Source organism: Mesoplodon mirus, assembly GCF_964341445.2.
Source record: "Mesoplodon mirus genome assembly, chromosome: 3".
Taxonomy (NCBI): Eukaryota; Metazoa; Chordata; class Mammalia; order Artiodactyla; family Ziphiidae; genus Mesoplodon; species Mesoplodon mirus.
The window spans coordinates 163,286,028-163,309,562 of NC_138978.1; the positions used below are offsets into that span (position 1 = coordinate 163,286,028).

Sequence of the window (23,535 nt, forward strand, 5' to 3'; positions counted from 1 at the left end):
AGTGAAAGAAAGCAGGCACAAAACAGTACTTATTGTGTGATACCATTTGTATAGGTATAGTTCACAAGCAGGCAAAGCTAATCTAAGGTGTTAGAAGTCAGCAGAGTGGTTACATTTGCAGGGGTAAATAGCTGGGAGGGCACAAGGGAGGCTTCTGGGTGCTGGTAATATTATAATGCTCCATGTGGGAGATGTTTACATGGGTGAGTTCACTTTATAGAAATCATCAATTCTCCATTTATTAATTGTATACTCTTCTGTATACACTAGAAATTTCTTTTTTAAAAAAATAAGCAAGCTCCCTTGGGAGATAAGGCCCAAAGACTGCTATCTTACTTTATACTTCTTACTGCTTATCACAAATTAACTACTATTTTGTTAACAACTCTCTGAAATAAAATTGTGGCTTTTTGTAAAATGGCCTATACACTCAAAAGCACATCCTAATGAAATAAAAATTATAAGATATTTGAATACCCTCTCCCTACCAAAAAAACTGAAATCAGTGTTTTTCAAATTATGTTCTGTGCAAGATTCTGAGGTGGTATTTCATAAATTTTTACAGGAAGCCAGTCCCCTCTTACCTACTTTAATCAGCGTTTCTCTTCCTTTATCTTATATATTTGGGTTCCGTGGTCTTTTTGCATAAAAATATTTGAAGACCAGTGATCTTGGCGATCCAGAGAGAGATTTTGGAAGCTTTTCCCCCTCAAGACTAGAGCTACTTTAGGAACCATAGGAAGAGTGGTTTAAATGAGATTAAACTGAAGTTCTGTTTCTCCCTGCCATCATGGTTTAATTCTTCCATTTACCTCAATAAGATAATTCCTTATTTTCATATTTTTTAATCGATATTTTTTAAACTGAAGTATAATTGGTATACAATGTTGTGTTAATTTCTGCTGTACAGCAAAGTGATTCAGTTATACATATATCGACATTCTTTTTTTATATTCTTTTCCATTATGTTTTATCATAAGATACTGAATGTAGTTCCCTTTGCTATACAATAGGACCTTGTTGTTTATCCAGTCTATATATAAATCTTACATCTGCTAACCTCAACCTCCCACTCCATCCCTCCCCCAGCCCCCTCCACTTGGCAACCACCAGTCTGTTCTCTATGTCCGTGATTCTGTTTCTGTTTCAGAGATAAGTTCATTTATGTCATATTTTAGATTCCACATATAAGTGATATCATATGGTATTTGTTTTTCTCTTTCTGACTTACTTCACTTAGTATGATAATCTCTAGTTGCATCCATGTTGCTGGAAATGGCATTATTTCGTTCTTTTTTTATGGCCAAATAGTATTCCATTGTATATAGGTACCACATTTTCTTTATCCATTCATCTGTCAATGGACATTTAGGTTGTTTCCATGTCTTGGCTATTGTGAATAGTGCTGCTTATTTTCATATCTTAAGACCAGTGAAATAATGACCTCTTTTAGGTTGGTTTAGCTTTTCTCCACTCTCCTCACCAGGTGTATGTAACTGCTGAGAGCCGCTTTAGCACCTTGGCCGAGCTTGTTCACCATCACTCCACAGTGGCTGATGGACTGGTAACAACACTACACTACCCAGCACCCAAGTGTAATAAGCCTACAGTCTACGGTGTGTCCCCTATCCATGACAAATGGGAAATGGAACGAACAGATATTACCATGAAGCACAAACTTGGGGGTGGTCAGTATGGAGAGGTTTACGTTGGCGTCTGGAAGAAATACAGCCTTACGGTTGCTGTGAAAACATTGAAGGTGGGTTGCTGAGAATTACAGTTTTCAGGCCTCTTTTTCTTTTGTGCTGAATCACTTGGACATATCAGCTTGCCCTTCTTTAGCTTTGGAATGCTTTCCACCCACTGGTGCCAAGCACATCAGCAAATTGTGATGATTAACCCTGGTGCCGTTGCTGACAATGCAGGGGCAGATTATTCACTGAAATGCAGTGAAATCCACATGTGGGGAAGGTTTGTCTCTGGAGGCTGTTGATGTAGATCTTGGTGGGAGGTTAGAAGTACATTATTACTTGTAAAAGCAAAGCAAGCTGCTTTCCTTCCTCAGAACAGCCCCTGCTGGACAGAATTCTTCATGCATTGTTGGAGAATCATGGGCACTGTCTTGTTTCGTCCTTTATCTCCCTGCTGCTTGCTCCTCCCATCTCCATGAGATTAGATCACTTTTTCTTGTTCTTCATATTCACAGAAATCTTTTTCCTGATGCCACCCTCTTTCTCCTTTAAGCATCCTGGTATCAAATTACAAGTTTTGTCACTCATTCCATTCTCTGAAGATTTTCTCCTGTGCCTCAGTAGCTCTGGCATGTCACTCGAAAGGACTGCTCTTCACCTATGAGTAGTATTCAGTTCTTTTGCAAGCACTTATTAACTGCTTGTTCTGAGTGTGAAACAGTATGTACAGCCTTGCAGATATGCTTTGCTCCTTAAGGAATTTGTCAGGAAGACAAATGTGTAAACAGCTAACTGTTCTGTCTCCTCTTTCAGAGGCTTGAGGTATCTAGGGAAGTAAACTAGCAGAGAACTGAGTTATCTATCCAAGTCTTTTGTGTTTCACTTGTGATAGGACATGATTGCTGAATTTTACTCACCCTACTAAATTTTACTCCAGTTTCAAATATTGAATAAATTCAAGGAGACATTTTTCTTTCTTTTTTTTTGTGGTACGCGGGCCTCTCACCGCCGCGGCCTCTCCCGTTGTGGAGCACAGGCTCCGGACGTGCAGGCCCAGCGGCCATGGCTCACGGGCCCAGCCGCTCAGCGGCACGTGGGATCCTCCCGGACCAGGGCACGAACCCGTGCCCCCTGCATCAGCAGGCGGACTCCCAACCACTGCGCCACCTGGGAAGCCCACATTTTTCTTTCCTAATTGGACATGTATAGAGCATATTATTTTGTAATAAAATTTCTTGAACTAAGTGCTAAAATATTCAAAAGATACCACCTTTTAAAGCTGAAGTTTTAGGATTGTGAGTTGACTCAAATGATTAAGATGGGGCTTGTCCCTTTCCTCTTTTTCTTTCTTATCTTCCCCCCTTTCCAGGAAGATACTATGGAGGTGGAGGAATTCCTAAAAGAAGCTGCAGTGATGAAGGAAATCAAGCATCCTAATCTGGTACAACTATTAGGTGAGGACGCTTGCCTGAACCATAGGTTTCTTCAAAGATACTTGTCCCCCAATCCCCTGTTATCTCCAAATCCTCCTTTTGAATCACCATGCTGGAAGCTCCTAGTACAAATCTATTTCAATAAATGGTTGTTGTTTTAATCAGCAGTCTCTGTGTTTAAAAATTACCCAACAAACAGTGACCTGGATTGATTGCAATGTATAAAACTGCCCAGCTTATGGTAATTGCCCCAGACCAAAGTTCAGAATCATTCAAAATGATACTAAACCAAAAACTGTCCCAAATTTTTTTGCAAAATAAAGAGGCATTAAGCAAAGGACTATGATTAAAGTCCTTCTTTTATCATAGTCATGAAGAGGCATTAAGCAAAGGACTAAGATGAAAAATTGTGACCACCCATCAGTTTACCTTTATAAGCAGAAAGTGCTGTGCTGTGATAGACTGGCTTCTCACCTGTTCAGATCACAGAGAAACCTTTGACTGAAACCATTGCCCTTTTAAAAATAGGGCCAGTTTCTTCGGGTGTTCATTGCACCAAACTATCCCAAAGGAAGTAGTTTCTTTTGGTTTTTTACAAGGAGTCCTCCATGTATTAGTGAAATCCTTAACTATGGAAACAGTTATAATCTTTTTAAAAAGCATTATTACAGTCTGGGCTCACATAGCCTTCAACATATGCACAATTGCTATTACTTTTAGATAAACATTGTTAGCATGCAGTTGAGAATGGGAATTGTGGGCATGTATAGAACTCTAGAAGTATCGATAGTCCTGACCCCTTATGGAATTAATACAGGTAACTCTGCTTTTGCTCAAACAGGCACATACTCAAAATGCATGTGAATTTCCAGAGTGTGATATCAATGGAAGTAGAGACTTCCTATGAGCCAGCTTCTTAACTTTGCTGCATTATTTTCAGAGAATGACATGGCAAGAAAGGAAAAGATTACTGCTGAACTAGACTTTAAAAATTGTCCATTTTTCTTGCCAAAGTGGTTTGGAGTGTTTGAATATATACTAATAAAGCAAGCTCTATTTGAACTATCAGGTGTATGTACTTTGGAGCCACCATTTTACATTGTGACTGAATACATGCCTTATGGGAACTTGCTTGATTATCTCCGAGAATGCAACCGAGAAGAGGTGACTGCAGTTGTACTGCTTTACATGGCCACTCAGATCTCTTCTGCAATGGAGTATTTAGAGAAGAAGAATTTCATCCATAGGTGTGTAAAACCTGATTATCGCCTGTGATTAACCATGAAGCTGCCTTGCCTGACATGCAAATAAAGGAAAGAATATGAGAACCTTCCCAGAAATTTTCAGATAACTCAGGAAAGTAATTTTCTCTTTCACAGGGACCATTGTAATGTCATTTCCTATAAACCTACTGTGTATTCTGATTAAAGTATTAATGCAGGGCCTTTGCTGTTCTCAGAACAGAAAGCTGTTTATTTTGCCCAAGACTATATCCAAGATCTTTTTGCTCCATCTAGCGGCTTAGGTTTAAAAATAGCTTTCTGTCTTAGTAAAGAACTTGAAACCTTGTAGAAGAGCATCTGTTACTCACCTCTGAAACCTATCCCACTGTACTTACAAATAGGAACCCGTTTTCTGAAGCCTGCTTTATTGTGGCATCACATAACCGCCTCTTGATGAGTACTCTACAAGTGATGTATAATTAGTGGTTTTCTACCATGTCAGCGATTTTCATAAAATACCGTATCTGTCAACAGTTACTTATCAACTCTGCTTGTAGCACAAAGAACCGATAACAGAGCATTCATGACCATTTTCCAGAACCATCCGATTGGAATCACATTTGGCTTCTCTTTCCCACAGAGATCTTGCAGCTCGTAACTGCCTGGTGGGAGAAAACCATGTGGTAAAAGTGGCTGACTTTGGCTTGAGTAGATTGATGACTGGAGACACCTATACTGCTCATGCTGGAGCCAAATTTCCTATTAAATGGACAGCACCAGAGAGTCTTGCCTACAATACCTTCTCAATTAAATCTGACGTCTGGGGTAAGGTTGGAAGGGACATTTTTCTGTGTTTTGTCATTTTCTTTATAAGTAAATGCTTAATTCTTTAGAGGTTCTCTTTTATATGATCAGTATCCTTTGCCTTTACACCCATCCTTCTTCAGTCATTCAGCAAGCATTTATTAAATATTTACTATCTGCCAGGCATTACTATCTGCGAGGCACTTACCGTAGAAAGAAGTTGTAAAGAAAAAAGTAAAAAAAGTCCCTGCCTTCAGAGCACTCACAGTCTAGGTATTATATTGCACTGAAGTTCTAATGATCCTCTCTGTGAAGCTCCCTTTTTTCCACATTAGACTTTATTGCTTGTTTCTAGAGCACTGTGACACAGAGTAGAAACCTCTTTTCAAGGAAGGCATGATGAAGTTTCATCTAGAATTTGTCCTTGTAACTGATCTTGTTTCTACTGCCCTGAAAAGAAATATGACTTAGTAGAGACTCGGAGGAAAGAACAAGTCTAGAAGTTTGGATTGTGGGCCAGTAGAAATAGTTGAGGATTCTAGGGCATATTTTACCAGAAATCTCAAACTCAGGAATAACCTGTGAGAAAATCAAGCAAATTCTTTTTTCACATGCAAATTTTATCTGATTTTAAATGAGTCCATTTTTATATTATTCCTCTAGTATTAGCTGACTTAAAAATTGTGAAATTCATTAAATGGATCATAAATTGCTCTAAGAATAGTTTGCTTATGTCCCAGACTTCTTATATGGTCATAGTTTATTTTCCCTCATTGAAGTAAAGGAAATCCAAATAAAAATTGGGAAATTTAAAGAAAACTATCTTTAAAGTGAAGTGTTCCTTCAGTGAAGTGTTCCTGTGGAAGCTTTCTTCAAAGAACAAGTCATGTTGTAAGAATTATGAGTATACTAATGTTGTAATAGTGTGAATGTTACCCACAATTTGAAAGAGAAGTTACCTAATGGTATAAAATAAATAATAAATCAGAAGAAATATAAAGCTCTTTTTTTTTCATCCCTTTTGCAGCTTTTGGGGTGCTCTTGTGGGAAATTGCTACATATGGAATGTCACCATATCCAGGTATTGACCTGTCTCAGGTCTATGATCTACTGGAAAAAGGATATCGAATGGAACAGCCTGAAGGATGTCCCCCTAAGGTGTATGAACTTATGAGAGCATGTGAGTATTTTTGCATATTTTAATTTTGAAGGTTTAAGTGAGCAATTCAGGATGATTAACAAAATGGAAAACATTTTTCCTCTCAGTGTTTTAAGATTGTGTCCAGCCTCATGACATAGAGTTAGTCATTGATCAGCCAGTTGGGATATCGTATGCTGTACCAATGAGTCTTATTGGAATCCGAAGAGTCATTCTCTGTGGCCCAAATATTCACCCAATTTTCCACAAAAATTTGCATATATAATAGGATAATAAGAAATTGGGTTTGGAGATTAAGTAGGGGAGGGCTGCTTTCAGCTACACAAAATGATGATTGTTAAAGACTATGGAGAATGCATGAAATTGAGTTCTGTGATGAATAAACAAAAGCATCTGACTTCTTAAAGATGAGAAAGTAGGAAGGTGAGTAGTGAATTAAACTGCAGTGTGTTTGAATATGTCTTGTTATTTTCCCATTGAGCGTTGGTGTTGCCTACTGCCCTGTCTTTGTCAAATGTGAATTCCAAGCTCCACCTTTCTGATATACTGTTACGTTTCCAAATGTGTACAACTGATTATAAGAGTGAGTTTAAAGACAGGTTTTACTACTTTTCATTTTTCCATTGGAAGAAAACTTGTCATTTTCTAAACCATCTCCCCACCCTTCTCCATCCTATAGTAGAGGGAATAGGAGCTGAGGCTACATAGAAGGACTGGCCCTAGGAAGTGGGTTCATCACACCTCTGAGTCTGGAACTAAGAAACAGCTGCCTCACTATCATTGTGAACTTGCTGTAACTCTGCTTTAAACAAGCATGTGACCTAATGCATGGAACTCACCATCAGGGTGCCCCTGAATATTTAATTCCTGCAAGAAGCTATTTTAATACTGTTCTTCTTTTGTTACATAGGCTGGAAGTGGAGCCCTGCCGACAGGCCCTCTTTTGCTGAAACACATCAAGCTTTTGAAACCATGTTCCATGACTCCAGCATTTCTGAAGGTGAGAATCTGGTGATTTACTGTCAGTGGTGGCTAGTTCTGACTGCTGGGGATGATAAAAACATTTCAAAAATTATAGATTCTTATAATTTGGGACTCCATTTCAAGATATTGAATTCTTGGCCTTTATTATTGTTTTGCTTTTTTTTTTCTATTTTAAGCTGTATCTTTGTGTCTCTAGCTCATATTAATTAGAAATTAATTCAGTCTTTTCAGGAAGAGAATAAGTTCAAGTTCAGTGGTTAAGCATTAACACAATGCAGGAAAGAGAAGAGGAAAAAATGAGAATGAAAAATATTTCAACTCTCTAAACCACACCTATCAAGGCAGAACCAAGTCATAAAAGCAATATCCAGAAATTCCATTTCTGGAAATAGATCTTAAGGAAATAATTAAGAGTATGAACAAAGATTTAGCTGTAAGGATGTTACATCAGAGTGTAGTTTATAATATTGGAAAATTAAGAACATTCTAAATATTTAGTGTGCTAATTATTATATCCATGTAATTGAGTAGTTAAAATGATATTCTTAAATATATTGACACAAAGTTTAGAATGAGAACGTTAACCTATGAATAGTGAGAATCTTTTTCTTATCTAAAAAACAAACAAGTATATGGACACATACAGGAAGTTTTCTACTTCTGTGTATAATGTCTCTTTAAAATTATCTGCAAAAGTGAAACAATAAACTTACTTGTTATAAAGAGAGGGAGACTATTCCTTGAGAGCTAAAAACAAACAACTCTTAGTTATACTTGCCTGTTAGACATTTTGGTGTAGTTCCAGAATTGTATACATATTTTTCAATTTTTTTTCTTCATAATTGAACAGAGAACTTACTGTTTAAGTTCAAGTTAAAAATGTTAGAAGAGGAAATCAGCTAAGTTGATTTTTGTCTGCTTCCCTTAGTGATTTATCATGTCTAGGTAAGAAGAAAGGAAGAAGTACAACACCAAAGTTTAATGAAAAGTATTTTCATCCTCGTCCTTTGATGTATGGAACTTCTGCAGCTTGGGGAGGGCACAGCTCGCCCTTTGGGCCAGATTGAGCAGCTGCCTATCGCAGCACTCTTCTTTCCTCTGTCGCTTTATAGCCTATGCAGTCAAAGTGGTAGAAGTCGTAAATATGGGTCAAAGAATTGGGTGCTCTGTGTAAACGTTTAACTTCTGTTGAATCCTTAGCTAAATATTGCTGCTTCTCTTGAAAATGTTATATCCTGTTAGAAAAGTAACCGTATCAATTTTCAAAGCTAATTTCAATTAAAAATTGCTAAGCAAAAAATTTAACATTATTTAACCCACATTTTATTAAGTATTTAATCTGTGGTAAGCACTATACTAGGTCTGAGGACATAGAGATAAGACACAGTTCTTACCTTAAAAGGATGTATATTGGTTGTAAGTGAAAGAAACTTAGCTCAAACTTTTCTTAAGCAACAAGAGGAGGATTTATTGCCTCATAACCAAACCATGGAAAAGCAGGGATGGCACTAACCTCAGGGTCACTTGAAGCCATGGACTCAAATAGCTTCAGGTCTCTTTCCCTCTTCTCTTTCCTTCCTTCCCACACCTTCTCCCACCCAATATCTCTTTACATTTGTTTCTACGTTAATCTCATCCTCCAAATCCTCCAGGTGGCATAGAACACAGTTGTCAGCATCCTCATGTCTGTCTCGCAGCTGCTCTGTAAGAAAGGAATCTCATTGGCATGGCTTGGGTTATGTGCCATGTCCCCACGCTTGTGGGGGGTCAGTTTTGAAAAATAATTACCAAAAAAAGTTGTAAATTAATTACAAAAATTCACAATTTAATTGATCCATACTTCATTTTTGTTCAGGAATGAATAGCAAAGTATGTCTGCCTTATTAGTAAAAGCCGAAAACCCATGACCGCTTTTAATCAGCTGAGGCTTACTAATGGGGTGAACACATTTTCAGGAGCCTCATTTGCTTCACTGGCATGAAATGGAATGGATTTTATCTACCTTTTTATGCCAGGCGCAACCTGAAAATAAAAATATGTGCAAACCGTTTGCTTTGTTCAACCTCTGAACAAGCGCTTAGTAAACAAGGATATCCAAATGACCAATGAGCACACAAAATCACCCATCATCAGAGAAATACAAAATAAAACAGTGAGATGGCCACTACACATCTATCCCAGAATGGCTAAAATTAAAATCAAACAAAAAAAACTAACATCAAACTTTGGTAAGCATGCATGGTAACCAGAACTTTCATACAAGTTAGTGGGGATGTAGATTGGTCCAGCCAGTTTGGGGAGGTTTGACAAGACACAACAAAGCTGAATTTATGAGCCCCCTGTGACCTTCCTGCTCCTATACCCAGCAGACGTGCATGCCACTGTGAAGCCAAAGACACATAGTACGATAGGATGTCCCTAGCAGTATATTCATAATAGCCAAAAACTAGAAACAAATATTCATGAAGAAGAGAATGGATGAATTTTGGTGTATTCATGCGTTTGAACAATACACAGCAACAAGAAAAACCCCTGCCACATGCAGTAACAGGGATGAATCTACAGATAGAATGCTGAGCAAAAGAAGCCAGACACAAAGAGTACATAGTGTGTGATTCCACTTAAATATTTTATACTCCATTCTTCAGTTCTTCTCAGTTGTATGCCTTTCTGAAAAGAGAAACTCCCATTTTTTGGTCATGAAATTGTTCTTTTTATCATTCCCCTTGCCATCCTCACAGAGGTAGCCGAGGAGCTTGGGAGAGCTGCCTCCTCCTCATCTGTTGTTCCATATCTGCCCCGATTACCTATACTTCCTTCTAAGACCCGGACGCTGAAGAAACAGGGAGAGAACAAGGAGAATATTGAAGGGCCACAAGATGCCACAGAAAATTCTGCTTCCAGTTCAGCACCAGGTATGAATGAGTCCCTAGGCAGGTAGAGTCAAACTGCCTTTTTTTTAATTTTTTTTTTTTTTTAATTTATTTTTTGCGGTACGCGGGCCTCTCACTGTTGTGGCCTCTCCCGTTGTGGAGCATAGGCTCCGGACGCGTAGGCTCAGTGGCCACGGCTCACGGGCCCAGCCGCTCCGCGGCATGTGGGATCTTCCTGGACCGGGGCACGAACATATGTCCCCTGCATCGGCAGGCGGACTCTCAACCACTGCGCCACCAGGGAAGCCCCCAAACTGCCTTTTTTAAAGAGCCTTGGGGTATGATGCTTTTATTTCCACTTTCCTGCCCATCTTCCCTGAGGAAAGTGTGGCTGGCATCTGTTTTCTTTACCACTCTAGTCCTCAGCTCTGCATTGCCAGTGTTAGTAGTCCTGATCTGTTCGTCCAGCATACAACTCTGCCTCCCAGTCCATTTCCTAAACTCCTGATTCCCAAATAGTTACTGTCTTTACAGTTCCGGCAAAAATTTCTTCATTGAGTCTGATAGATGAAGCCAGGTTGTGCTGTAGTTTCTAGAGAAACGTTGAATGCCGAGGTAAAAACCAGCGGATTATTTCTTTCCATTTATATCCCATATTGCATTTGGAACAATAGTGTGAAATGATAATGTATTTATTAGTTTCCTCTGAGTCCTGCTAACACTTGACATTTAATAGATGCCGACAGCACTCTTACAGTTCAGCCTTAGTAACTCAAATAGTCACTTCTTATTTTTCACATTACTGATTGGCCGTTTTTTATCAGGGTTCATTAGAAGTGCACAGGCCCCCAGTGGGTCCCCAGCACTGCCTCGAAAGCAAAGAGACAAGTCCCCCAGCAGCCTCTTGGAAGACGCTAAAGAGACATGCTTCACCAGAGATAGGAAGGGAGGCTTCTTCAGTTCCTTCATGAAAAAGAGAAATGCTCCCACACCCCCCAAACGCAGCAGCTCCTTCCGAGAAATGGAGAATCAGCCCCACAAGAAATATGAACTCACGGGTAACTTCTCATCTGTTGCTTCTCTACAGCATGCTGATGGGTTCTCTTTTACTCCTGCCCAGCAAGAGGCGAATCTGGTGCCACCCAAGTGCTATGGGGGTAGCTTTGCACAGAGGAACCTCTGTAATGACGACAGTGGTGGGGGTGGGGGCAGTGGTGCTGCTGGGGGTGGGTGGTCTGGCATCACAGGCTTCTTCACACCACGCTTAATCAAAAAGACACTGGGCTTACGAGCAGGTAAACCCACAGCCAGTGATGACACTTCCAAGCCTTTTCCAAGGTCAAACTCTACATCTTCCATGTCCTCAGGGCTTCCAGAGCAGGATAGGATGGCAATGACCCTTCCCAGGAACTGCCAGAGGTCCAAACTCCAGCTGGAAAGGACGGTGTCCACCTCTTCTCAGCCAGAAGAGAATGTGGATAGGGCCAATGACATGCTTCCCAAAAAATCAGAGGAAGGTGCCGCTCCAACCAGGGAGAGACCAAAAGCCAAACTTTTGCCCAGAGGAGCCACCGCTCTTCCTCTCAGAACCCCCTCTGGGGATCCAGCCATTACAGAGAAGGACTCTCCAGGGCTGGGGGTGGCTGGAGTGGCAGCTGCCCCCAAGAGCAGAGAGAGGAATGGTGGGGCACGACTTGGCATGGCTGGAGTCCCAGAGGATGGCGAGCAGACAGGCTGGGCTGCCCCAGCCAAGGCTGCGGCGGTCCTCCCAACCACTCACAACCACAAAGTGCCAGTCCTTATCTCACCCACTCTGAAGCACACTCCAGCTGACGTGCAGCTCATTGGCACAGACTCTCAGGGGAATAAGTTCAAGCTCTTATCTGAGCATCAGGTCACTTCCTCCGGAGACAAGGACCGACCCCGCCGGGTAAAACCAAAGTGTGCCCCACCCCCGCCGCCAGGGGTGAGACTACTGCAGCATCCGGCCGTGTGCTCAGACTCCACGGAAGAGCCCACGTCAGAAACACAGGAGGGAGGGAAGAAGGCGGCTCCAGGGGCAGTGCCCATCAGTGGGAAAGCTGGGAGGCCTGTAATGCCTCCACCTCAAGTGCCTCTGCCCACATCTTCCATCTCGCCAGTGAAAATGGCCAATGGCACAGCAGGTACTAAAGTGGCTCTGAGAAAAACCAGACAGGTGGCTGAGAAAATCTCAGCTGACAAAATCAGTAAGGAGGCCCTGCTGGAATGTGCTGACCTACTGTCCAGTGCAATCACGGAACCTGTGCCCAACAGCCAGCTGGTGGACACTGGACACCAGTTGCTCGACTACTGCTCAGGCTATGTGGACTGCATCCCCCAAACTCGCAACAAATTTGCCTTCCGCGAGGCTGTGAGCAAACTGGAACTCAGCCTGCAGGAGCTGCAGGTGTCTTCTGCAGCTGCTGGTGTGCCCGGGGCAAACCCTGTCCTTAACAACTTACTGTCATGTGTACAGGAAATCAGTGATGTGGTGCAGAGGTAGCCACCGTTAGCCGGGTGGGAAGATGCACACATTTCTGAGGGGAGAGGAAAAGGGACTTGTTTTCCTGTGTTCTCGTTTCAAAAAGTGGAAGACTGATACTTGAGTGTGTTTCTGTGAAGTACCTCAGATCTCTGAGTTCTCACGTTTACAGGTTCATCTCAAAAATAACAAAAAGCAAAACCTATAGGAGAGGGAAAATAGATGGGGGCAGGGCAGTTGTGGACCGGATTGGAAGCTGCACTGGGACATCAGGGAACATGCATATGTCGTGCCATGAAGAACCAAATCCAGCCCGTTCTTACCTGGAGTGATGTGAGCTGGTTAGGGCTGCTCCAGCAGGGCCGCAGGGACCGTGCCCAGACAGTGCGTTGGCTGTGGCACTCATTCTGCACCACACGGAAGGGAATTGACTTGGGGCCCTAGTAGGTACTAATGGTGATATGCTCCAACTCATCTAACTGATTGGGTGGGACAGAAGAAAGCTGGGAATGTGCCAAGAGAAGTTTTGTTCAAGGCTGTTGGGAGCTGCTGTTAGCCTCGCTTCCACAGGTCACTGCTGCAGTAAGAACTGCAGATCAGATGGCTAGATGCAAAACTGGGAAATGTGGCTCCGTCAGTATGCTCCTGTCCTGTTTTCTATTGGTGTATTAATTGGTACAGGAGGTAAAGAATGCTAGGAAGTATATTTAGGGAGATTGAAACCTTCTCCCAAAATCTTACATTACTTAGCAGAAGCCACTTCTCCCAGGCTAGTATATTGTTTCCAAATGGATCAGGATCGGCTTTCTGCTTGTTGGTGCCTATCTTGTAAACCATAGGCATAGGAGTCTCTTTGGTGATTCTTTTCTGCCCCTTGCTGGGCAGGCTGTCTTCCTTTATTCCTGGCAGCATTCAGGGCATTAACCAACACTGAACATTATTGAAAACGATGGTCATGTACAGGTCTCACAGGGGAATCCTTTTCTGTTACAGTGCCCCTGCATACTGACATACTGGCAAAGGACTTGAGCAGCTATATGTTTCTTTATCAACTAAAATGCTAGGGAAAGGGTGTCTTCTTGAAACCCAGTGGTCAGCCCAGAGGTCTGTGACTGAGAGGAGAAGCTGGCTTGGTCCTAATGGCTGTTTCCCCTCCCTCCCTTATCACCTTAGACCCAGTCTAGGTAGAGAATAGGGAGACGCATTCTCTCACTCTGTACGGTTTCAAATGAATCACCCTAAATTATTCTCACATGCTTTTCTCCTCTCACATATTCCCCCTGCCAATGGTTGTGCTTGTTTGTAAAGATCATATTGGGAATATTCTTTGATATTTATTTTATCATTTCACCTCTATTTTAAGAATGCATAGTTGAAGGAGCAGGTTATTTTCGGGGGACACCAATTAGATCCCAGAAACCTAATGGTTCCTTTTCCTTCCCTATTCAGTTATTGTTATGGAAGTTAATTAGGATCGCTTCTTAATTTAGAACCAAGTCTAACTGGTTAGATATTATTAATACTCTTGATATCAGGTCTAATTCCAGTGACCACTTCATTCTCTTTTTAGAACTTTATGCCCCCTCCATTCCTGCCTCCAAGGAGAACGCAATAATTAAAAAAAATACATTATTTTTTCCTCCCAAAGGAATATTAACTTAGGAAGATAGGAATTCAACATTGATGAACAGTGAGTTTTCTTCCTGGCTCTGTCATCGATCCACTGTCAGGCCATAGCCCCGTCTCTTAATCTATTAAATGGAGGTAATGATACATGTTCTCAAGGGTGTTTTGCAAATAAGTGTATAGTTATCCCTTTGAGAGCCTCTCTGGAAAACTCTTCGGTGCAGTATTGTTATATATGAATACAAGTTTTTCATTCTCTTCTTTGCTCAGCAGCAGATAATGAAATTTAAAACTGCTGAGATTATACTAATTGGGCTAGAATACTAAGGGGGAAAAAGCGTTTTGGATAGAGTTTGGCATCTTTGACCAAGGAGGAAATTTAGTTTTCATTAGAAAGAAAGGAACTGGTTCTTACCGTGGGTGTTCCAGACGAGTCCCAGGCCAAGAGAAGGATAAGAAGGGAGGAGACAATACGGGACATTCCTTTCAGGGGTTGGGTGATCCCTGTCTGTCTGTTACCTACAGGTGGAGCACAGGCAACTAGTGTCTGGCTAATCCCCCTGTAATGGTTGGAAGAGTTCCCTTTAACTTGGATTTAAAAACCAACAGTCCTTCTACCTTCTTCTTTGCCACTCTCCTTCATCATATATTTCCATAAACTTGAAATCGTTTTAGCAATTAGCCTTTTAAGGGTGGGGCAGGGAAAGCTAAAACTTTGGAATATTGTTATGCTGCTTTTTAAGTTTATCCCTGTCATTGTGGATGCAACTTGAGGGATTCTAATTGTTGTTCAGGGGATTTTTTTTTTTTTTTTTTTTTTTTAAAGCAAGGGATCTTTCCTTGAGAGCTCTGAAAATAAGCCTTGGAGGAACACTACTGAGTGTATTTAAGCTCCCTGGTTTTCTCATCGAAGAACCGTCTTTGAGGGTGGGGGCTGGGCCTTTCTCAGGGGCCGCACCTGGCTCTGCCTCGTCCGCAGTAGGTGCTCAGTACGTTTATGAATAGAATGGATTTTTTTCTCATCACTGTCAAGAGTAGCATTGACTGTTGTAGCACACCCAGCCACGTGATGCTTTCACTGCGTAGCTTCAGGAGTTGAGGGCTCAGGGTTCAGGTTAAAGAGGCACTGTCAACTTACTATAAAAGTGTAACTTAGGTGTTTTCCATTAGCTACTTGAAAAGGACCAGATATTTAAAGTAACCATAGGTAAATTTAAAAGTTTGAATTCAAAGCAGAGAAAACTGCTTTTAGAAACTAAAAATGTAGTTTAATTCTGTCTGGTTTGAAAACAAAGCAGATGATAGCAAGAGCCCTTCTACGAGGTGTTGAAAACTTTCTAAAGTGGTTATACGTATTGTATACCTTTGGGGTTACCACAGCTTCAGTCTTTTCATGCACAGATAATATGATTTCAGTTTAGATTTACTACCTTAAAATGCAGTGTTTAGAATACATCTTGATTGTGCTTTACGTGAAGTATTTTCTTAAAAGGCTTTGTGTAAAATTAAAATGTGTATATTTTCCTACAGACCTCCATCATGATTTTCAGAGATATAGCCTTAAAAAAAAATTGGCCCTGAGAAATTTATTCAGTATTTCTCCAGATGACATTGAGGTTCTTATAGTGGAGACCCTTTCTCAGCTGAATTATGGGGTTTAAGTTAGAATTTTCTTACAATTCAGTTGCAAGTTAGCTAGTGAAATAGTGCCCAGTTAATAAAATGCTGACTTTCCTAAGGCACCACCCATATTTATTTAACAAAATCATGGAGATTTTGAGCTTCCAGGATACAGTTTAGATAGTGGTTAAGAGTTCAGACTCTAAAGCCAGTCTAGAAGGCAAGTCACTTAACCTTCCTGGGCCTTAGTTTCCTCATTGGAAAACAGGGATAATAATAGTAACTACCTCAGGGTTGTTGTAAGAATTAAATGAGATAATGTGTGTAGGATAGTTAGCTTGAGTGCCTGGCATGTAATGAGTACTCCATAAATGTTAACTGCTACTACTGTTATTATTAACGCTTATTCCAGTGAGTCTTAGCCAAGGATGTGCAACAAAATTCCCTGGGGTTTAAAAAAAGAAAAACAAAAAACCTGATGCGTTGGCTTCACCCCAGATCAAGAATTCACTGTGGGGTTGGGTCTCAGCCAGTGTGTTTTCCAAGAATCTCTCCAGGTGTTTCAGACACCCAACACTGTGTGAACACTAGCAATACCCCAGCTCTTTTTTTTTTTTTTTTTTTTTTTTTTTTTACAGCTTAAGAAATTGGAAGAGAGGATGGTTAAGTTACTTGCCCATACTCTCAGAGCAGTTAATTAGTGGCAGAGCCAAGGCTAGAGTTGGGTCTTATTCACTTTCTCATTGTGGGGTCTTTCCACCATTCCTGTTGCCTTGTGAGACGCTGCAGAAAAAAGTGGCTCATTTAGACAATCAGTCTGCACAGTGCTGCACACTTTCTAAAGCACACGTTCCTGGCACTCCCTGACCTTAAGGGACTTGAATGTTGAGTAATGGCAACACTAGCAAAGCAGGCATTCAGTAGAACTCAGTAATTTAAAAAATTATATGGGGTCATTCTTTTGGACAGACCTCAGCGACACAGCAATCTGCACTTTGTAATAAAGAAACAACAACTTAAGTTTTAAAAAACCTAGTCCTACATTCCTTTTTCTTAAAAAAAAAAAAGCAAACTTTATTGTTCCATATCATTTTGATAACTGAGGTAATGTATATGAAAGCACTTTGAGAAAAGTATCAAGTGTAATATAACTATAAAGTTGTATTATTAATGTCTATTGAGAAGTTAAAACAGTTAATTAGATGTTGATTGACTTACAAGCTTTTGCCTGTGGGGGACCTGAAAATGCAGATATATGAACAATCAGCTCTGTAATTTATCACATTTATAAATATGAAACTGCTAAATGAATATGTGCAGGTATAGTAAGTGTTTTGCTAAAATTGTAGCTCAGTGCTGAATAACTTCAGAAAACTGGGGACCAACTTTCTGGTTTAATTATGATCTTTAAAAAATAGTAACATGTATTCACTCTAGAACAAAGAAGCTCTTCTAGGGACCTTGACTCAAGAAGAGTGAGGCCCTCTCATCCTTGAACGTTTGTCCAGCACATGCTCAGCCATTTAGTCCCCCAAATATGGTGGGAGCAGACTCGTTACCTGTTCATGTTGACAGTGTCTTTTTTAACCTATGTCCTGCATAGTTTTGTTGGGGTTTTTTTGGTGGGGGGCAGAGATGGGATGGCTGTAGAACCAGTGCACTTTGGGAATTACTTTTCTGGGATTTCCTACCAGATGTAGATGAGCTTGATATTCATCATGCCTGTTTTTTTTTTCCCCCCTAAGAGGAGTAGCTGAACATAACTCACCTATTAAATAATTTAAAAAAGAGTAAATTGCATTGGTGGCCACACCTGAGTTGTAGCTCTACTGCATTCTGACCTCTCCCACTCCCTTCCATTTTTGCTACCGATGTCATTGTTACTATCAGGCTGTGCTCCCACAGGGGTCCATATTGAGCTGACAGGGTTGTCTACATTTTTATTCTTGATGATTTTGGGGTTTCCTCATCTTGCTTACATTAACTTGTTCTACCTGGATTTGGGAGCCATCTCTGGCCGTGCTCCAAGCATCCAAGACCAGTCATCTTTAGGTGAGTTTCTCCGGACATGAGTTTCTTCGTCTGTACTGGTGGACGTCAGATATCTAAATCTCTGTCGTAGCTTCTGTCAAGCTGGTAGCTCAGTTCTTTTGTGAATTCCTGCTTCAGTCTGGGGCATGTGGGAGCAGGGGAGAAATAGGGAAAGGCAGCCCTAAGGTTGCCTGTACCTTCACGTGACAACACAGGGAAATTGCTGTAGGCCTCACTGGTCAGAGAGGAGAGGCCTTGGGCTGGTTCTGAAACTTGTCTCACTCTTAACAGTCAGGATAGAGTTCCAGTTTTCCAGCTATCAGACTTTTAAAAATATAATACAAGGCTAGCTTTTTTTGGCAAGCCAACAGTGCCTGGAGTAACAATTACTGTTACCTGCTTTGTTGCAGCTCTATTACAGCCAGAACTTCATTGCCATCCTCTGCCCTCCTGTATTACTTGGCAGGGGCGGGGGGCAGATTTCAGGGCTGCGGAATGAGCTGCACCCTGCTCCAGAGCATCTACCCAAGTGACTGTCTTAGCTCCACCCTGTCTTTTGCGAAGTTTACTGCAATGTCCCAAAAGATGAGTTTCTGCTCTGGGGCTGCTGGTTTCCATGCTACCCACCTGAGGTGTATGTATATGTTCTGTTGTATCTTGAGATAACAAGTGTGCATGATATTTCCTTCACTTCTGACTCAATATCCTAGATCCAAAGGACAGGAAATTAGGGAAGATTCCACCCTGTGATAATCAGGGTAAGAAGATCCAATGTTTCTCTCCGGGTGAGAAGGCCTGGGCAGGTCATCTTGATTCTGGGCTGACTTGGAGTGGTAGAGATCATTCCTAGAGGATTGTGCCTTCACAGGTGGGTTTCATGTGTTTTGCAGAGGAAAAGATTGTCAGCTAGGTTGATGTTGCACAATTATCAAACTAAAACTGGTGGAAATGAACTTTTTGATAGCAGTGGCTCAAAGCCCCCGTCAGTGAGATGTTCTCTCCACACGGGGGGCTGATTTGGTAGATTGCTGCACTTTTCTCCATCCCCTTGGTGAGCTGGGGGGAGGACGCTCTAACTGGACCCTTCCCACCCTCCAAGTGCACTATGTACAATTATGAATTTGAAATTGTTTACCTCTCCTAGAAAAATTATATCCTTTACCCTCTCCATTGCTCTGTGACCTGAACACAGTAGCAAGGCCCTGTTACCTCAGCCTGAGGTCACAGATGGCGTGTGAGCAGATCTTCAAACCTGCAGACCATCTAAGGGAAGGGGTGTCTCCTTGTAAGCTGAAAGGACAGGCCCCCCACACGTACACACCGACTATGTCTGTTCTTTGAGATTCTTTCTTGATCGTTGTACTCGAAGCAGCAAGTTTCTGGATGCTGCATGTCATTCCAAGCTGCTGAGCTATACATACAGGGCTTGAGGTCTTGGATCATTCTAGTTAACTCTTTAAAACACGGTGAAGTTGGACTGTCAAATGCCAGCAGGCTTTAAGAAAGGAAATATGGTTGGAGTTTGCTTAGATTTGCTTCTGAGCCTCAGGATAGGAGTTTTAAATCATGTAATTAAGCACCATAAACTTTAGTTGCAGAATGGGACTTCTGGTTAGTAAAATTTTCACATATAAAGGCAATTAGTCTTCAGCAATTCTAACACAACAATAACACAGATAATGCCAAATAAATTTATTCTTGATTCGGAAGATACTGCAGGATCCTGCAATGCTTTAGGGTCATTGGTGGAGAATCCATATTCTGTTCTGTACAATTCTGAAGTACCGTACCATGTGTTGTAAGTGGCAAGAATGCCAAGAGGCAGATGTTTCCGGTAGATGAGGGCCAGATAACCAGCCTTCCTCCATTTTGACAAACCAGTTTTCACTATGGCCACTCTTGGGACTTCATCATGAGGGAAATTTGCTGAGGTCTTGAGAAATCACCCTGATTAGGCTGATTGTCCTTCAGAGAAATGAGTATTCAGCAGCTAGAAGGAACAATGAGGTACTCATCTTACAGTTCTTTAGGGCGTATGTTTGAAAACCCTCATATCTCAGATCTGTGTAGAGGGTACATGCGATTGATTCCACATTACGTACATACACTGTTGTCATGCTCACTAAGAAAGAGGGGAGCGAGAGAGGAGTTAATCAGATCTTTCCCTGTGGTGAATGGAAGCTGTGCCCTGGTTAGTGTGTTTGCCATGAACAGGCCGACTGAGCTGTTAATGCGTGCTCAGAACCCCGTCTCCTGGGTAGACCCCACGCTTTTCCTTCTTTGCAGTCTGATTCTGTCATGACTATCAGTGGAGAAACCCCCGTTTTGTGCTTGCTTGGCAAAAATAAGTTTGAACATTTCAAGGTGGTTGATGGAAGTTTGCCCTTAAAACATATGATTCAGATTCTTTAAAACTTGCCTAATATTTATACCAAAGGTCACGCTCTGCAGGTGTATGTGTGGTGGGTGCACAGAGGGGGAAGTCTGGAGGGCCTACCCCCGTGTGCATTGCTAAGGGGACACAGTGAGACAATATGGGATTTAATTGAAAACACATCAGTCATGGGTCACACTACCAGTGTTGTCAGGTATTTGTTCTTAATTGTTATTGTAATATATTTTCAGGTGTTTTGTTTTTCTAATTTAATACTTTCACCCTGTTGTCTGACTGTGAACTGCTAACAGTGTTAAACTTGATGTAAATAATGAGGCCCTTGAAAGGGGAATGCTGTCTGCCTGTTGTCTCACAAGGCTTGCCAACTTGTGTTTTATTTTAAATAAAGGTTGCAATATTTTATTGGCAATGTGGGCTTGTGATTGGAGTGTTTCTCCTATAATTTTAACTGATGGGTAATCTAAGCATAATTTCTCTCTCTCTCTACATAAAATAGATATCTGTAAGGTAAAGAAGCTGATTTTAGCAAGCATCCCTCTGGCATATTCTTTAGAATGGTCCTCTATGGGGGTGGCTACTCACCCTTTGATGGATTACAGTTTTGGAAATGGCCAAAGGCATCATCTGGAACCCAGCTGATACATAAGGTGGGTGATGTGTGTGTGGGTCTGTCCATCCATCCAACATGAGGTGACTGTAAAATGAGGCTTAATTCTCTCAAAGTTCATTCTGAGGACAGCTTCAAATAAGCTGTAAAAATGTTTTGAGCCAAAGCAGCATTAATGGAGTAAGTGTAGAACCTCACAGGGAACATTCTAGTCTTGTTTGACTTGGTCTTCAATTAAAAAAAAAAAAAGAATGACTCATTGCTTTTAGAAGTAACATTTTAATTCTGGATGAGTAGGATATACTCAAGCGATGCACACATATGGTCCAATCAGAATGGCTGTTGTAGGGGAGCGGAATTTGCCACCCCAAAATATGCCTCTTTCGCATAAGGGTTATTTTAAGCTGGTTATCTTTAAGAAACTGCAGACACAGGCGAAACCTGAGTAACTAAGTTACCCTTTTGTAAGAGTGATTTACAGTCGTGAGGGAAATCTCCATTTGTTACGGATGTCTGTCTCCCTTGCTCTGCCAAGAAGAGGAGGATGACCAAATCTCCAGAAACTCATCAGTGGAGAAGGTGAGGACTTAAATTTGCATAACAACCTCACAATTGTTTACTGTGCTTTTCCTGGTAACCATCCATAACTGACCTCCCAGCCCCAGTATCTGCTTTTGTCTTTAGCTGAAAATAGTAGTTACGGTGATAGTTTCTGCCATTTTGGAGTTAGTTTTCCTGGGTCTCTCCCATGTATGCATTTTACTAAACTTTTGTTTTTCTCCTGTTAATCTTATGTCAATTTAATTATTAGGCCAGCCAAAGATGCTATAAGGGGAAAAGGAAAAATTGTCCTCCCTGACCCTGTTAGCATCAGTTTATACACCTCCTTAACACGCCACTTTCAGTCCTTTTCTCCCATGCATTTCTGGTTTAGTTTAGGAAGGCTTTGTTTCAGAGTCATTCAAGGAGAACCTCCCATTGTTTCCACCCACTTTCCAACCTCCCATTGTTCCACACACTTTCCACACCCGAGGCTATGGCATTTGCCAAGAAAATCATTTTAGAAACATTAAGTCATTAATGCATAGGAATTGGAGTTGGACTGCCAACTCCAGGAAGGAGTGGGTTGAATCCCACTCCTTCATTGACTAGGTCTGTGACTTAACCCAAGTTATTTAACCTCTCAGAGCCCCAATTTTCTCAGTCATTAAATGGTGATGAAATTGGTCCCTAAGTGTTAAGTATTACATGATGTATCGACTAGGCTATAGAGCGCTTAGCACGCAGTATGACACATGGTATGTTTGCAAATGTTACCTAAAACAAAACTCGCATGGTTCCACGAATTAGAATGGAGGGAAAGGCCCAGCCTGGGCTTTGAGTATGGTGCCAAAACTGACAGCAGTTTTGCTAGGTTTTATTATTCTTAAAACACCTAAAGCTCTGTGTCCTGAGTGCTTGATAAATATTAATTCATTTAATTCTCACAGCCCTGTGAGGTGGGTACAGTTATGCTTTTACAGAAGTGGAAACCAAGGTTAAACTGAAGCCAGTAGCTTTCCCCGTGGTCTCAACAGCAAGCGGTAAGTGGCAGAGCCGCTGAGCAGAGGAGTCTGGCTCGCGAGGAGTGTTCGGAACCACTGCAGTCTGCTGCTTGTTTTGGATCCCGAGGTGTAAGAGATTCAGACCCACTGTTTATGACATCAAACATGGCTGGCCAGTGCTAAAAGCATGTCAGCTGCTCTGTGGCTCTGAGACCTAAAGCTATAGAACATACCTTTTAACGTGTGTATTTACAGAGTTTAGATCTGGGTGTGTTACAGGATTGGGTGGCTGCATGCTATTCCTGAAATGCTCTAGAGTGAGACAGGGAGCCAGCTCCTAAAACTGGCCCCCATTTTATTGTGCAGTTAGGCCAGGTTTACGTCTGTCCCATGGGTGGTGTAAAACTAAGTTCCTTTAATTCGTGTGAGTATTGATTGGGTATCTAATGTTGCTCAGGCTAGGTACTGCCTAACCTAGAGGTAAATGAATTCAAGTAAATGAATGTAATAAAGTGTTAAACAGGAGAGAAGCGGAAGTTTTCCATTTTACCAGGGCTAAAGGTGAGAGGGTTGGGAGGACTGTAAATAAGAGGGCCACTTGAGGTGATGACACATATAAAAGAGCCGTGTGTAATTCCAGAAGTGTGGTAGAAGGGAAGAATCAAGGGAAGGGGAAAAACACATAATGAGCACCTCCTGTGCATAGAGGCACAATGTACACATTTACACATGGCCATTCAATCCTCAACGATGACTGTTTTTCTTTTTAAAGCTGGGAGCACAGGAGTGCTGTTTTCTTATATCTAAGGGCAATATGTTGTGGATGCCTCTTCAGTAAGAGGTTGAAATAGCCTGGCTCAGCTGATGTGGTCTCAAAGCAAACTGAAGTAAACTGGCAGACCCGGCAATCACCCTGTCAGCTCTGTGAGTGCCAGTATATGTCCCCGTCTCCACCAGTCCCCATCAATATTACCTGGCCTGTGGAATTTTGCTGAGTGAGCACGATTACTAGGGCTCAGTAAGAAGGTAAGTAAGCCGAGGG

General features: G+C 41.5%; 1 protein-coding gene across 6 annotated transcripts in view; it reads left to right on the forward strand.

Moving 5' to 3' along the window:
• The window catches only part of ABL2 (ABL proto-oncogene 2, non-receptor tyrosine kinase), a 121,228-nt gene extending 100,477 nt beyond the window's left edge, over positions 1–20,751 (forward strand). For 3 of the 6 annotated variants that reach the window (XM_082612746.1, XM_082612747.1, XM_082612749.1), the window contains 9 exons: positions 1,487–1,759; positions 3,061–3,145; positions 4,194–4,371; positions 4,988–5,172; positions 6,179–6,331; positions 7,221–7,310; positions 10,036–10,209; positions 10,992–11,225; positions 11,535–20,751. In XM_082612746.1, coding sequence (XP_082468872.1) covers positions 1,487–1,759; positions 3,061–3,145; positions 4,194–4,371; positions 4,988–5,172; positions 6,179–6,331; positions 7,221–7,310; positions 10,036–10,209; positions 10,992–11,225; positions 11,535–12,691 — 2,529 coding nt within the window. In that variant the 3' untranslated portion in view covers positions 12,692–20,751. Of the gene's footprint in view, positions 1–1,486; positions 1,760–3,060; positions 3,146–4,193; positions 4,372–4,987; positions 5,173–6,178; positions 6,332–7,220; positions 7,311–10,035; positions 10,210–10,991 lie in introns of all 6 variants that reach the window. The other 3 variants (XM_082612744.1, XM_082612745.1, XM_082612748.1) reach the window with 1 other exon arrangement.
• The last annotated feature ends 2,784 nt before the right edge of the window (positions 20,752–23,535 follow it).